Source organism: Oncorhynchus mykiss, chromosome 12 (assembly GCF_013265735.2).
Source record: "Oncorhynchus mykiss isolate Arlee chromosome 12, USDA_OmykA_1.1, whole genome shotgun sequence".
In the NCBI taxonomy this organism is placed as follows: domain Eukaryota; kingdom Metazoa; phylum Chordata; class Actinopteri; order Salmoniformes; family Salmonidae; genus Oncorhynchus; species Oncorhynchus mykiss.
In genome coordinates this window covers 26803366-26818532 of record NC_048576.1, presented here as the reverse complement: position 1 = coordinate 26818532, position 15167 = coordinate 26803366, and the positions used below count along the sequence as shown (strand labels likewise).

Genomic DNA, 15167 nt, shown 5'->3' with positions numbered 1-15167 from the left:
GGGACCTTTCCAAACAAATCATGTCCAATCAATTACATTTACCACAGGTGGACTCCAATCAAGTTGTAGAAACATCAAGGATGATCAAAAGAAACAGGATTCACCTGAACTCAATTTTGAGTCTCATAGCAAAGGGTCTGAATATTTATGTAAATAAGGTATGTTTTCTTATACATTTGCAAACATTTACAAAAACTGTTTTTGCTTTGTCATTATGGGGTATTGTGTGTAGATGGCTGAAAAAATATATATATTTAATCCATTTTAGAATAAGGCTGTAACATAACTAAATGTGGAAAAAGTCAAGGGGCCTGAATACTTTCTGAAGGCACTGTATGTAAGTGTGATTGTGAGTATGGGCATATGTAAGTGTGTTTGTGAGTATGGGCGTATGCATGTGTGTGAGTGTATATGTGAGTACAAGAGTCTGCTTGTGTATGACGTGTGTCTGTGTGTTTGTGTGTGTGTGTGTGTGTGTTAAGAACACTTTCTTCTGTTGATTATTCCATATATACAATGGGTGGGTCTAACCCTGAATACTGATTTGTTAAAATTGCATTCCAGCCGGTGTCTATTGCACAAGTTGCCACCGGGTAAATCTATGACATTATAATGCTTATTTACTCTGTTCCTTCTGACTGCGCAATCCACTATCTCATCAGCCTAGCCAGGCAACTTATAAACTTGATATCCACTATAAAAAGCATCTATCTAGACCTTATCTCACATTTATTTTAGACTAACATTTTGTTTTCAACAGCGGAGATTTGTATAAACTTTGCTGTCTGTCTCTCCGACATTTGCAACATTATATATAATTGATCATTAGAAAACCCTTTTGCTATTATGTTAGCACACCTGAAAACGGTTGTCCTGATTACAGAAGCAATACAACTAGCCTTCTTTAGAATAGTTGAGTATCTGGAGCATCAGCATTTGTGGGTTTGATTACAGGCTCAAAATGTCCAGAAACAAAGAACTTTCTTCTGAAAGTTGTCAGTATATTATTGTTCTGAGAAATTAAGGCTATTCCATGCGAGAAATTGCCAAGAAACTGAAGATCTCGACTCCTCACAAGTCCTCAACTGGCAGCTTCATTAAATAGTACCCGCAAAACAGCAGTCTCAACGTCAACAGTGAAGAGGCGACTCCGGGATGCTGGCCTTCTAGGCAGAATTGCAAAGAATAAGACATATCTCAGACTGGCCAATAAAAAGAAAAGATTAAGAACACAGACACTGGACAGAGGAACTCTGCCTAGAAGGCCAGCATCCTGGAGTCGCCTATTCACTGTTGATGTTGAGACTGGTGTTTTGCGGTGCTGTTTAATGAGGCTGCCAGTTGAGGACTCTGTGAAGCATTTATTTGGGCTCCAATTTCTGAGGCTGGTAACTCAAATAAACGTGTCCTCTGCAGCAGAGGTAACTCTGGGTCTTCCTTTACTGTGGCGGTCCTCATGAGAGCCAGTTTGATCAAAGCTCTTGATAGTTTTTGCGACTGCACTTTTCCAGATTGACTGACCTTCATGTCCTAAAGTAATGATGGACTGTCGTTTCTCTTTGCTTATTTGAGCTGTTCTTAACATAATATGGACTTGGTCTTTTACCAAATAGGGCTAGCTTCTGTGTCACAACACAACTGATTGGCTCAAACACATTAAGAAGGAAAGAAATCCCATAAATTAACAAGGCACACATGTTCATTGAAATGCATTCCAGGTGACTACCTCATGAAGCTGGTTGAGAGACTTCCAAGAGTGTGCAAAGCTATCATTAAGGCGTGGCTGCTTTGAAGAATCTCAAATATACAGGTGAAGTCGGAAGTTTACATACACATTAGCCAAGTACATTTAAACTTAGTTTTTCACAGTTCCTGACATTTAATCCTAGTAAAAATTCCCTGTTTTAGGTCAGTTAGGATCACCACTTTATTTTAAGAATGTGAAATGTCAGAATAATAGTAGAGAGTGACTTATTTCAGCTTATATTTCTTTCAACGCATTCCCAGTGGGTCAGAAGTTTACATACACTCAATTAGTATTTGGCAAACTCCAAGCGGGCTGTCATGCGCTTTTTACTGAGGAGTGGCTTCCGTCTGACCACTACCATAAACGCCTGATTCGTGGAGTGCTGCAGAGATGGTTGTCCTTCTGGAAGGTTCTCCCATCTCCACAGAGGAAGGATTGCTCAGTTTGGTCGGGAGGCCAGCTCTAGGAAGAGTCTTGGTGGTTCCAAACTTCTTCCATTTAAGAATGATGGAGGCCACTGTGTTCTTAGGGACATTCAATGCTGCCGAAATGTTTTGGTACTCTTCCCCAGATCTGTGCCTCAACACAATCCTGTCTTGGAGCTCTATGGACAATTCCTTCAACCTCATGGCTTGATTTCTGCTCCAACATGCACTGTCAACTGTGGAACCTTATATAGACAGGTGTGTGCCTTTCCAAATCATGTCCAATCAATTGAATTTACCACAGGTGGAATTAAACCAAGTTGTAGAAACAGCTCAAGGATTTGTAATGGAAACAGGATGCACCTGAGCTCAATTTATAGTCTTTAAGCAAAGGGTCTGAATACTTATGTAAATAAGATATTTCAGTTTTTTAAAATAATTGTAAAAATAAATTCCCCAAATACAAGTGTGCCAAGCTTGTAGCGTCATTCCCAATAAGACTTGGTGCTGTAATTGTTGCCAAAGGTGCTTCAACAAAGTACTGAGTTAAAGGGTCTGCATACTTATGTAAATGTAATCAATCAATTCATTTATTTTTATATAAAAATGAGCAAACAATTCTAAAAACCTGTTTTTACTTTGTCATTATGGGGTATTGTGTGTAGATTTATGTGGAAACATTGTATTTAATCAATTTTAGAATAAGGCTGTAACGTAACAAAATGTGGAAAAAGTAAAGGAGTCTGAATACTTTCCGAATGCACTGTATATAATAATTTAACTTTGAATGTGATATTATTTGAAACAAGTTGGCTTTTCACTATAGCTTACAGTGTGACATATCTTCTTACAGTCTCACCTGTAAAGAGTATGCGCTCCCTTGGAACGTCCTTCTCTGTTGTTCTTTTGTTATATTTAAACTTTCATTCCTCTCACGTTTTCCTTTCCTCTGATTTGGCAATTGTTAACAGTGTTGTGGAAATTCATGAAAACTGAGAGAGACTTTGTAATTTCTTCAAACAATCATCTATATTTAATATTGATTAATTCTTGCAATAATGAAGCTGGTCTACCGCACACTCTCAGGTGTGATGCTGGGAGTTTAACCTTTAATGAAAAAACAGAGATCTTCTATAGGAGACCTAAAAATGCTTAGTCAGGGCTGGTTCCACCCCTCCAATGCTGATCGGGGGGCATCATAAGCCACCTTGGGTTAATCTCCTGTGGTCATCTGCACCCGGTGCCATTTCCCAGATGCAAGAATGATTAGAAGCAATAAGGGATTGTTCTACTCCTCCAGGCTGTCTCTATCTCGGGTCACACACACCACATCTTATCTATGGAATGCCAGCTGTAGGTTATTATCACCAAGTCAGCTCAAGCTCCAGAGGCCCAACTCAGTCCCATAGACACAGATGAGAGAATACTCATCAAAGCTATTAGAGATGCATAAACAGTATTATAACGATCTTGTAATTTTTCTCTCACAACAGCTGCACCAAATATTACACTATTCTTCTACCATTACTCATCCGTGTCCGATTTCTTGACCTTATGTAGCACGTAAACTAAAGAAGATTGTACAGCTGAAGAGTCCGGAGGAGGATCTTCCCACCCAAGGCCCCACTGATACCATCCAGGGAGTCTCTCCCCAATCCGGCCTGAGCTTCCATTCCCAGCTGGTGTTCCTTAACATCTTGGAATCCATTGAGCCAGAGGTGGTACATGCGGGACATGACCAATGCCAGCCTGACTCAGCTGCAGCGCTGCTCACCAGCCTTAACGAACTCGGGGAGCGCCAACTTGTCAAAGTGGTCAAGTGGGCCAAAGGCTTGCCAGGTACAGTACTGGAATAGAAGAAATGTATTTCCATGTTGTTCTTGATTAATTGTTTAGAAGATGACATTTTATTTACAACAAGTTTGCAATGGCATTGCAGCACATTGGAGGTCGTGAAGGCATGTATCATATTTTGATAATTATATTGTAATCAATGATTGTTATCCATTTCCATGTGGTTATTAATTTTCTTCTCAGGTTTTCGGAATCTGCATGTGGATGACCAGATGACAGTCATCCAGCATTCATGGATGGGGGTGATGGTGTTCGGCTTGGGATGGAGGTCCTACAAGAATGCCAACGGCAGAATGCTCTATTTCGCCCCGGACCTTGTTTTCAATGAGTATGTGATACGATGTGAAAGTGAATTCAATTATCTCCGCTAAATGAACTTATTTCCACCAGGTCCACCAACTCAGTGTTGTCCCCATTATGTTGGTGGAGATTTCCTCCAGTGAGTTGGCTGTAATAAGTATGGCAGATACTTATAATAATTTTTTGTCCATCTCTTTCTGTCCCTGTCTCTTTTTTCTCTCTCTCTCTTCCCCCTCTCTACCTCCTGCTCACTCTCGGTCTATCTTTCTCACCGATACGTCTAGAATTACATGTGCACAAGGGCTTACAAACCTGGCTTTCAGTAACATTTATATTTAATTTCCTTGTTCAGTGTTCTTTTGTCACATGGAAAGTCCTGAGGAATATTCATTTTTTTTGCCTTCAATCATAGTGTCTTCAGAAAGTATCCATACCCCTAGAATTATTCCAAATGTATTTGTCTTACAGCCTGGATTAATATATATTTTCTCTCTCACCCATCTACACACAATACCCAATAATGACAAAGTGAAAACATGTTTTTAGATTTTTTTGCAAATTTATTTTAAATGAAATACAGAAATATCAAATTTACATATGTATTCACACCCGAGTCAATACATGTTAGAATCATCTTTGGCAGTGATTACAGCGGTGAGTCTTGCTGGTTGTTGATCATTGCTAGACAACCATTTTCAAGTCTTGCCATAGATTTTCAAGCATATTTAAGTCAAAACTGTAACTCGGCCACTCCGGAACATTCACTGTCTTCTTGGTAAGCAACTCCTGTGTAGATTTGGCTTGGTGTTAATCGTTATTGTTCTGCTGAAAGGTGCATTCATTTCCCAGTGTCTGGTAGAAACAGGTTTTCCTCTATGATTTTGGCTGTGGTTAGCACCATTTCGTTTTTATCCTGAAAAGCTCCCCAGTCGTTAATGATTACAAGCATAGCCATAACATGATACAGCCAACACTATGCTTGAAATCAACAACTACAATGTTGTTAATCCATCCTCAGGTTTCTCCTATCAAAGCCATTAAATTGTAACTGTTTTAAAGTCACCATTGACCTCATGGTGAAATCCCGGAGCGGTTTCCTTCCTCTCCGGCAAATGAGTAAGGAAGGATCCTGTGTCTTTGTAGTGCATTAATAACTTCACCATGCTCAAAGTGATATTCAATTTCTGCTTTATTTTTTTTATTTTACCCATCTACCAATAGGTGCCCTTCTTTATGAGGCATTGGAAAACCTTCCTGGTCTTTGTGTTTGAAATTCACTGCTTGACTGAGGGACCTTACAGATAATTGTATGTGTGGGGTACAGAGATGAGGTAGTCATTCAAAAACATGCTAAACACTATTATTTCACACAGAGTGAGTCCATGCAACTTATTATGTATCTTGTCAAGCACATTTTTACTCCTGAACTTATTTAGACTTAACATAACAAAAGGGGTTGAATACGTATTGACTCAAGACACTTCAGCTTTTCATTGGTAATTCATTAGTAAACATTTCTAAAAATATAATTCCACTTGGACACTGTGGGGTATATGTTCCAACATTTACTTGAAAGCCTTCCCAGAAGAGTGGAGGCTGTTATAGCAGCAAAGGGGGGACCAACCCCATATGAATGCCCATGAGTTTTGAATGAGATGTTCGATGTGGAGGTGTCCTCATACTTTTGGTCATGTAGTGTATATTACCTATAATGAATGCATTATTAATTGGTAATATAAATGTTGGAACTAGAGTACCCTTATTAGCATTGATCCATGTAGCTAAGTAATATAGAGAATATAACCTTTTAACATGGACTATAAGCAGTGTTGGAGAAGATTATATAGTTTACCAAGCTACCACACTGGAAGAAGTTAAGCTACACTAAAGCTACCATTGAGTAAAATATAGTTTACTTAAAGTTACTTTGAAGAAAATCCAAACTACTTTGTAATATTTATCATATCTAGATCTGAAATGCCATAGACTACAAATTGCAAGAACAGATCACTTTTGAGTCAGATGTTAACAGAATGTGTAATTTAGCCTATGAAACACAAAAACTATGATTCAAGTGAGAATTAGGTCGGTCTGATGCCGAGAAAGGAAATTCTTTACTACTTCTTTATGCAAAAAATGTGTGTGAGCTTCCAGTAGCTACATCTCCACATGACATTTAGTTTTTTTATTAACTACGAAAAAGAAAAAAATAATATTCAGTAACAATCACTGCAATCCTGTATTCAGATGGTATACCCTGCGGGCACAACTGGTTGAGATGACATCAATACAACCAGATTTGCCCGCATAGCAGTAGGTCAAAGGTCACATACTGTAACTATCGTTAAAAAGAGGGAGGATGCCAATTTTGTAATCATTGCAAAAGTTTCACATACTGGTCTCGCCATCTTATCCTCTCATCTATTTGCCCCCTCTATACATAATCTCTCATAGCAACAGATGATCCCTTTCTTAATATATTCCCCATAGGCTACCCCCCCCCCCCTGTCTTTTTATTGGCTCATTCTCAATATACTGTATCTCACCCTGTTCCTCCTCTCTTTTCTCATGTCCCCAGCCATCGGATGCACATCTCCAGCATGTTCGATCACTGCATACGGATGAGACAACTCTCCCAGGAGTTTGTCCTGCTGCAAGTCACTCAGGAAGAGTTCCTCTGCATGAAGGCCCTGCTCCTCTTCAGCATCAGTGAGTGTTGTTGCCCAAAGGCTGAGAGGTCCGTTAACAGACTATAGAAAGCATCACATTGTGTATTTCTTCTTTCATGAAATTGACTTGCAAGCAATTTCCTCTAGGCCATTTTCATAATGCTGTGGAAATGGAATACAATTTGAGGTACACTACATGACAAAGTATGTGCACACCTGCTCATTGAACATCTTATTCCAAAATCATGGGCATTAATATGGAGTTGGTACCCCCTTTGCTGCTATAACAGTCTCCACTCTTCTGGAAAGCCTTTCCATTAGATGTTGGAACATTGCTGCAGGGCCTTGCTTCCATTCAGCCACAAGAGTATTAGTGAGGTCTGGTACTGATGTTGGGTGATTAGGCCTGACTCGCAGTCGGCATTCCAATTCATCCCAAAGGTGCTCAATGGGGATAAGGTCAGGGCTCTGTGCAGGCCAGTCAAGTTCTTCCACACCGATTGACAAACCATTTCTGCATGGACCTAACTTTGTGCATGGGGGCATTGTAATGCTGAAACAGGAAAGGGCATTCCCCAAACTGTTGCCACAAGTTGGAAGCACAGAATCGTCTAGAATGTTCTTGTATGCTGTAGCATTAAGGTTTCCCTTCACTGGAACTAAGGGGCTTGGCCCGAAACATGAAAAACAGCCCCAGACCATTATTCCCCCTCCACCAAACTCATCACTACAGAGAATGCGTTTCCACTGCTCCAATGTCCAATGGCGGCAAGCTTTACACCACTCCAGCAGATGCTCGTCATTGCGCTATGGTGGTTTTAGGCTTGTGTGCAGCTGCTTGGCCATGGAATACCATTTCATGAAGCTCCCGACGAACAGTTCCTGTGCTGATGCTGCTTCCAGAAGCAGTTTGGAATTCTGTAGTGAGTGTTGCAACCGAGTACAGGCAATTTTTACACGCTACGCGCTTCAGCACTCGGCGGTCCCGTTCTGTGAGCTTGCATGGCCTACCACTTCACGGCTGAGCCGTTGTTGCTCCTAGAAGTTTCCACTTCACAATAACAGCACTTACAGTTGACCAGGGCAGCTCTAGCAGGGCAGAAATTGGACTTACTGACTTGTTGAAAAGGTGGCATCCTATGACGGTGCCGCATTGAAAATCACTGAGCGCTTCAGTAAGGCCATTCTACTGCCAATGTTTGTCTATGGAAATTGCATGGCTGTGTGCATGATTTTATACACCTGTCAGCAACAGGGATGTCCACATACTTTAGTATATACAGTATAGTGTAGCTTCTATTGAAACCAATCAGTGCATTTTTTTTATAGTTTAACAGAGATTCAATATTGCGGACAAACCAACTACACGCTGTCTCATTTGCAGTTCCAGTGGACGGTCTTAAGAGTCAGAAGTACTTTGATGAGTTGCGGCTGACCTACATCAATGAACTTGGTCGCGTCATTAACTATGGAAGGAAGTCCAACTGCTCTCAGAGGTTGTATCAACTCACCCGTCTCATGGATTCCCTCCAACCGGTGAGAAACAATGTGCATCCTCAATAACTGTATTTGTTTTATTCTGTTGTCATAGAATGTATGATAAAAATCTGCTAAGTTATGAATATCTTACTTTGTTTTCCAAAGCAAACTCGTAGAATGTGACAGAATTGTAACTTTGTCTCGTCTCTGTCCATCTTTCCAACCCCCAGGTTGTGAGGAAACTCCAGCAGTTTACATTTGATCTGTTTGTCCAGGCCCAGTCTCTGCCCACCAAGGTCAACTTTCCAGAGATGATTGCAGAGATAATCTCAGTACATTTGCCAAAGATCCTGGCAGGCCTGGCCAAACCAATCCTGTTCCACAAGTAGCAGGATTTGCCATCATACTGAGAAAAATCCAATCCAAGCTGCCTATATACTTCTGCCAAGGCTCTGTAGTGTTTCCCTTGTAATGTTCTCTCTCTCCCTTTTTTTATATCTAATAGCTCAATGTTCCATTTCTGAAATCATTGTATCATTACAGTAGTTTAGCCGCTTATCAGACATAATTGAGATAATTTTCTCAGAAGGGCAGCAAGGTTTTAGCATTTATTTCAAGTTGCAAGGTGTCACCTTGTTGACAGCCCAATCTGTCCTGTATTTCAAGAAAAAAAATACACAAGACTAGTAGTTTTATGTCAAATGTAAGAAACAGAAGAATGTCATCCATTGACTGGATGAAGACAAAACTAAACAAAATGCAGAAACATTTAAACATAGCTATGCATATCTCTACTTTAGGAACTTTCATGAGATTGTGCTATGCAAAAAAAAAAAACTATTGCCAAAAGGAATGTGAAACAGTCGTTTGCAGTATACTCTTACATACAGTCTCTGTATTTACTAGCTAACTACTCAACGGTTGTATCTGACTGACTACGTTGTACTAGAATGCTATTTTCAATATACATATACAATGCATAAGTCACTACATGTATTGTACAGTATTTAAATCTTTCTTGCTAGTTATTTAGGTAGTGAACAAACGGTGACTAACTAATTCCAGACACAAAGCGAGACAATTGGAATTAATAACTTTCCAGAATATTTTCAGTGGCAGTGAATCTCTATTGAGTTATTTAAAAGTAAATCATAGTATGAAAACTTCTACAACTTGCTGCCCATTTAGTCTGCATGTAGTTTCAGATGACTCTTTTGCGTCACACATGACAGTACTGTGCCCAAGTTAGTTGGTCAAACTGAACATACTTATAATCTATTAATGCTGAAAATCCTCTAAGGTTTAACGCAGCCTGAATATTTGCATTCTTTAGTTCATCAGAACATACAGAGGTGCATGCGCCATGTGTTTGTAGATGTTAGAATGATTTCATCTTTATTGAAAAAAACAGGGGCGGAACTTTGGTTTTAGAAGTGGGGGGACATAGCGTGCCAAATTCATGTGGCCATTTATAACCAACAATTTGCTCTATCATGAACTGGTCCGTTTGTTACAACTTGGGGAAGATCATGGGAGACGGTGTGGCTACATTACCATAACACTGTTTATATAATAGCCTCAGATATGAGGTTTACATCTAATTGTGGTATAAGATGAATGAGTGAGTATGATACTGTTTGTAAAATTGTTTAATATGATTTCGGACTGTTTAATGAAGGAAAATACAATTCCCTTTTGATTTGAACTAAATCAGAGGACCACCCCTGAGCCCAGTTAGGGTCAGGCATCCTGGGACAGCCCCTTTTCTGCAATTCCGAATAAAATCCAACATTGGGAAATTATCACCAGACCATGTTTTTCTCCATTAGCAGAGGACAAAGGTTGTAGACCATTGCGGAATCTTTTAACCATACCACGTGGTTAAACTCTTAGACTAACGATACAGACAGAATAAGAACAAGTCTTTGAAAAGAATTACTAGTCTGCAGCTAGGAATTCGGTGTCATTTAACGCAAAAGAACGACAACCACCGAAACATCCAATCTATAACAACTGAATGAATGTCGCTCTGAACTATCCCCTCTAACCAAGACACAGAGAGATGTACAAAACTCTCCAACAGAAACAAACTTTTTCAACAAAGATCCCAACGACACACTGAGCGTAAATATATATATTGATTGCAATTGTTCCCGAATGAGTGAGCGTTCATGTGCAACGGATTAGCATTTCAATTGTTATAACTATCAACTTTGTAGTGTCATCTGTTGACCCCCACTTCCCCTTTTGTCTAACAAGCCGCGAGATGCCGGTTTAGCCCACATTCCCCTATCATTTCTTGTAACCACATTTACCTTGTTTGTTTGTTTATGCATTTCTGTGAATTACTTAGTAATAAATAAATGATTTAAGACAATTGATGTATGGATGACTCATAGTGAAGACTGGGTTCGTGCAGATAACCAGCAATTTACAACGTTTGGAATAAGACTAACGTGAGGTAAAGTAAATAATTCATTAATCAGAAGACTATGGATCAGATATGAAAATATCTGAAAAGTTATATATATATATATATATATATATATATATATATATAACCTTTTAATCTGAATATTTTTCCTTGGTGCCCCGACTTCCTAGTTAATTACAGTTATATGATTAATCAGTTGATCGCGTAATACTAATTACAGAGAATCTTTGATAAAAACTATAAGTCTTAAATTTAATGATAGTAAAGACACGACACTGCGCATGTTATGATACGCCATCTTAACAGACTTCCTTGGCTTCAAATGCTCTATTGAGTCTTCACATAGGAATGAATGGTGTCCATTCATTTTGTCATTAGTTCAAACTAAGTGAGTGACATTTTTAATTCAACAAATTCCCTGTCTTTGTTTTTATATGCCAACTGTGGCTTAAATTACTTCATAAAATCAAACAGTTTCATATTTTAGATAAGGTGAAATGCATTATCATATTAAGAATATAATTATATGCCTTTAAAATGGTGAAATCTTCATGTAGATATCTTGAAAAAAAAAAAACTCCAGAAAGATCCCATTTTCATGGTCTTCGACATCTGATTGAACAAATGGTGGTATCCTAGTGGTTAGAGCGTTGGGCCAGTAACTGACAGATTGGAATCTCAAGGTGAATAATCTGTTCATGTGTAAGGCACTTAACCCTAATTGCTCCTGTAAGACGCTCTGGATAAGAACTGGTGCACCTGGCACCGACAATCATACCACGCTCAAATTCGCTTAGGCCACTCGTTTTGCCCATCCTAACATTAAATCGAACAGTAACTGAATGCCTCAATGCCCGTCTGCCTTCTTTATACAGCAAGCCACAGCCACGTGACTCACTGTCGGTAGGAAGAACCATTTTCATGAAAGGGGTAAATAAAAACTGGCCACTGAGTCTATATCTCTTCAATAGCTTGTGCATAAAGCTGTATTCACATTGTGAGTTAAACCCTTTCTCTATAACGCATATTACTGTCAATTGAGATGTGAGAAACTTTTGTCATTGACGACCATAATTCTTATAAATGGACTGCAATTATCTAAGTAGCTCAATTCAATCAGAGCCCATTGCAATTTTTAAGCAGTAGCATGTATATAAATATACTATTTCCCTTACAAACAATCAAATGTATTTTATAAAGTCATTTTTACATTAGCAGTTGTCCAATGTGCTAAACACAATTGCAACATGGTTTTGGTAAAAACCGCAGATTAAGACACGTGTACATCACAGAAGTTGTGTACACAAGGACACTGCATAAATATTGCTACAGCAGATTTGATTGAATTCAGTCTTAGGTTACAATTGCTCATCTGAAGATATCTGACATTTTCTCTTCTGGAGAGACATAGGCTATGCCTATAAGCAATGACATACTCATTACAGGGTTTTCCTTAAAAAACATCTCAAATCAGGCAACCCAAATTGGGGTACTAATTCTAATTCAATTCAAAATGTACTATAGGGCCCTATAATTATTTAGTCAAATTCAGTTTAGTATTTTCCCCATTTACGTTTTCTGATTTCAGATAAGTTTTCAATTTTAGTTTTGCACTGTAAAAATTACAATACCCACAATACAGTTATCATTAGCGTCACTAACTGGTTACACAAAGTGTGGCCACCACACAGACAGGGGCATTCCCATGCCATTGCTTCTTCAGAAAGTTTCAGGAAAAAAACTGATGCATTATTTTCATATCTTGTGCGGAACTTGTGCAAATAAACATTTGATTCATATTCTACTAAATTCAACACACTTTTGAATATTGTTGAAATCCATTTATGTCTGGATTCCGTGATGTCTGCAGATTTTATAGGGCCCTAAATTTGAAGGCCTTAAAAAAGCATGGATGTTATACCATATATTATTTTGCAGTTCATGTAACTTTTAAATAATCTGTAAAGTAAAATTAGCAGCAGTTGTGTCTACCATACTGACTCCACATTACTGAATTTGAATTGAGGTAAATAGATTTAAGGAAATGATCAAAGATAAAGCGCTCTTCATACACCCAGTAATCATGCAATTACTATTGTGTTTATCATTATACATGTTTTCAACATTCTTTTTAGATTGACTTGGAGAACAGGATTGCTCTGTCAAGCAATAAACGATTTTCCATCATTAACTTTACTTTAATGTACCATGGTAGACCAACATTGAAATTTCCATATAAGCCTACAAGTAAATGACATCACAAGTATATTAAAAAGTCAAAATGGACATAGCTGTACGTATTTATACATTTGTATATTAATCTGTTTTTGTGTAAATGGTACAATTATTTGTGTACATGTTACTGACATTTTATGTCTGTTACAAAATGTAATGTAATGGAAAAACATTTTTCTTACAAAATAAGTTAATGCTTTTTGACTACCTTCTGTAGTAGTATTGATTTAAATATTCTGTGAGTAAAATGCAAAGTTGCATGACTTCTTAAAGATGAATTCTGACCATCAAAATGGTGTTACGGTATCTTTAAAAGTTTGTTGTATTTTTACAATGTCTCTTATGTGAAGTTACTACTATTGAATGAGTCTATTTAAGAATGACCCCCATCCGTAACCTGTAAATTGATTGTCCATTTTCAGCTATTGATATGATTTGTCAGGTAGTTCTTAGTGTACCTTGTTTATTTTCCTTTGCATATTATTAAAAACAATCAAGTGTAAATGTGTGTTTCACTTTCTTTAAAATGTACATACTGTATTTGTTTCAGAAACTAACTTTTCAACAGCGATCAAGACGACACTGAGCGTAAATATATATATTGATTGCAATAAATAATTCATTAATCAGATGACTATTGATCAGATATGAAAATATTTGAAAGGTTATATTGGGAAATTGTAACTTTGTAATCTGAATAATTTTCCTTGGTGCCCCGACTTCCTAGTTAATTACAGTTACGTGATTAATCAGTTTGATCGCGTAATACTAATTACAGAGAATCTTTGATAAAAACAAAGTCTTCAATTTAATGATAGTAAAGACACGACACTAGCCAGTTAATTAAACCTGGTAATAATCAGTCAAATTACTGACGGGGAAACCAAACTCACGTGCCCAGGGGCCCTGACTTCCAGGGGCCCCCCATTGATTTTGTTAGTCTCGCACTCAGATGACTTATGTCATGTTCATATGCTATGGCAAAATGTGTAGAACTGCAAGGAAGTAGAATTAAAACGGCAACATTCTGCAACTGCAGAACTGCAGTTGTTTCAAGACCTAAAATGCAATGTTTTACATTTTATATTTAAGCAATGAGGCACGAGGGGGTGTGGTATATGGCCAATATACCAAGGCATTAGGGCTGTTCCTTAGTACGACGCAACGTGGAATGCCGCGATATAGCCCTTAGCCGTGGTATATTGGCCATATACCACAAACCCCAGAGGTGCCTTATTGATATTACAAACCGGTTACCAACATTATTAGGGCAGTAAAAATACATGTTTTGTCATACCCGTGGTATACGGTCTAATATACCACGGCTTTCAGCATCCAGGGCTCGAACAACCCAGTTTATAATTCTAAATAAAACATGTCTATTTGTTCAGCCCAGGGCCCACCAAGCCAAAGGTTTGAGCACCCCTGTCCTAAGTACTTTATACAATGCAAAACAAGTTGTGCAGTATAAACCACTTGCATTATGTTTTGTCATTGATATACAGTTACACATCAAATGTTTTGGTTGATATTTAAAGTATTTTTCACTGTTGCAAATCCGGGGGACACATACAGTATGCCACCACAGTTCAATAATTACATATAAAATTCAATACAACTTATCCCCTTAGGGCAATTAATAAATGCGTCTGCTTATTAACAAAAATACAATAGAATCCAATCGATCTTGTAAATTCCTTCTTGATAAGACCATAGAGCATTTAGAACAGGTTATTTGTACGCTTTAAAACTAGAAGCTGGCTCCCCTGGATTCTTAAGGAAACGCAGCTGTTTTTATATCAATATAAAATCATTTCTGGATACCAATTAAAAACCTCACTGTAATAGATTTCCATGGAAACTGACAAAAATAGGTTTTTAGCAAAACAATATTTCTTAAGCAAGCAAAAATTTTGCTGGTACTGCCTGGGAGTCGTCTGAGTGGGGAGGGGAAAACTAGCTGTAATTTATTTTTCCCCCTCTAATCTACACACAATACACCATAATGACAAAGCAATAACTGT

At 38.2% G+C, this 15167-nt stretch overlaps 1 protein-coding gene across 3 annotated transcripts in view; it reads left to right on the top strand.

Moving 5' to 3' along the window:
- ar-alpha (androgen receptor alpha) overlaps window positions 1-9180 on the top strand; it is a 53901-nt gene extending 44721 nt beyond the window's left edge. For 2 of the 3 annotated variants that reach the window (XM_021622396.2, XM_036936670.1), the window contains exons 4-8: window positions 3733-4011; window positions 4210-4354; window positions 6905-7035; window positions 8380-8531; window positions 8705-9180. In XM_021622396.2, the coding sequence (XP_021478071.2) occupies window positions 3733-4011; window positions 4210-4354; window positions 6905-7035; window positions 8380-8531; window positions 8705-8863 (866 nt within the window). In that variant the 3' untranslated portion in view covers window positions 8864-9180. 3 annotated transcript variants of the gene reach the window in all.
- The last annotated feature ends 5987 nt before the right edge of the window (window positions 9181-15167 follow it).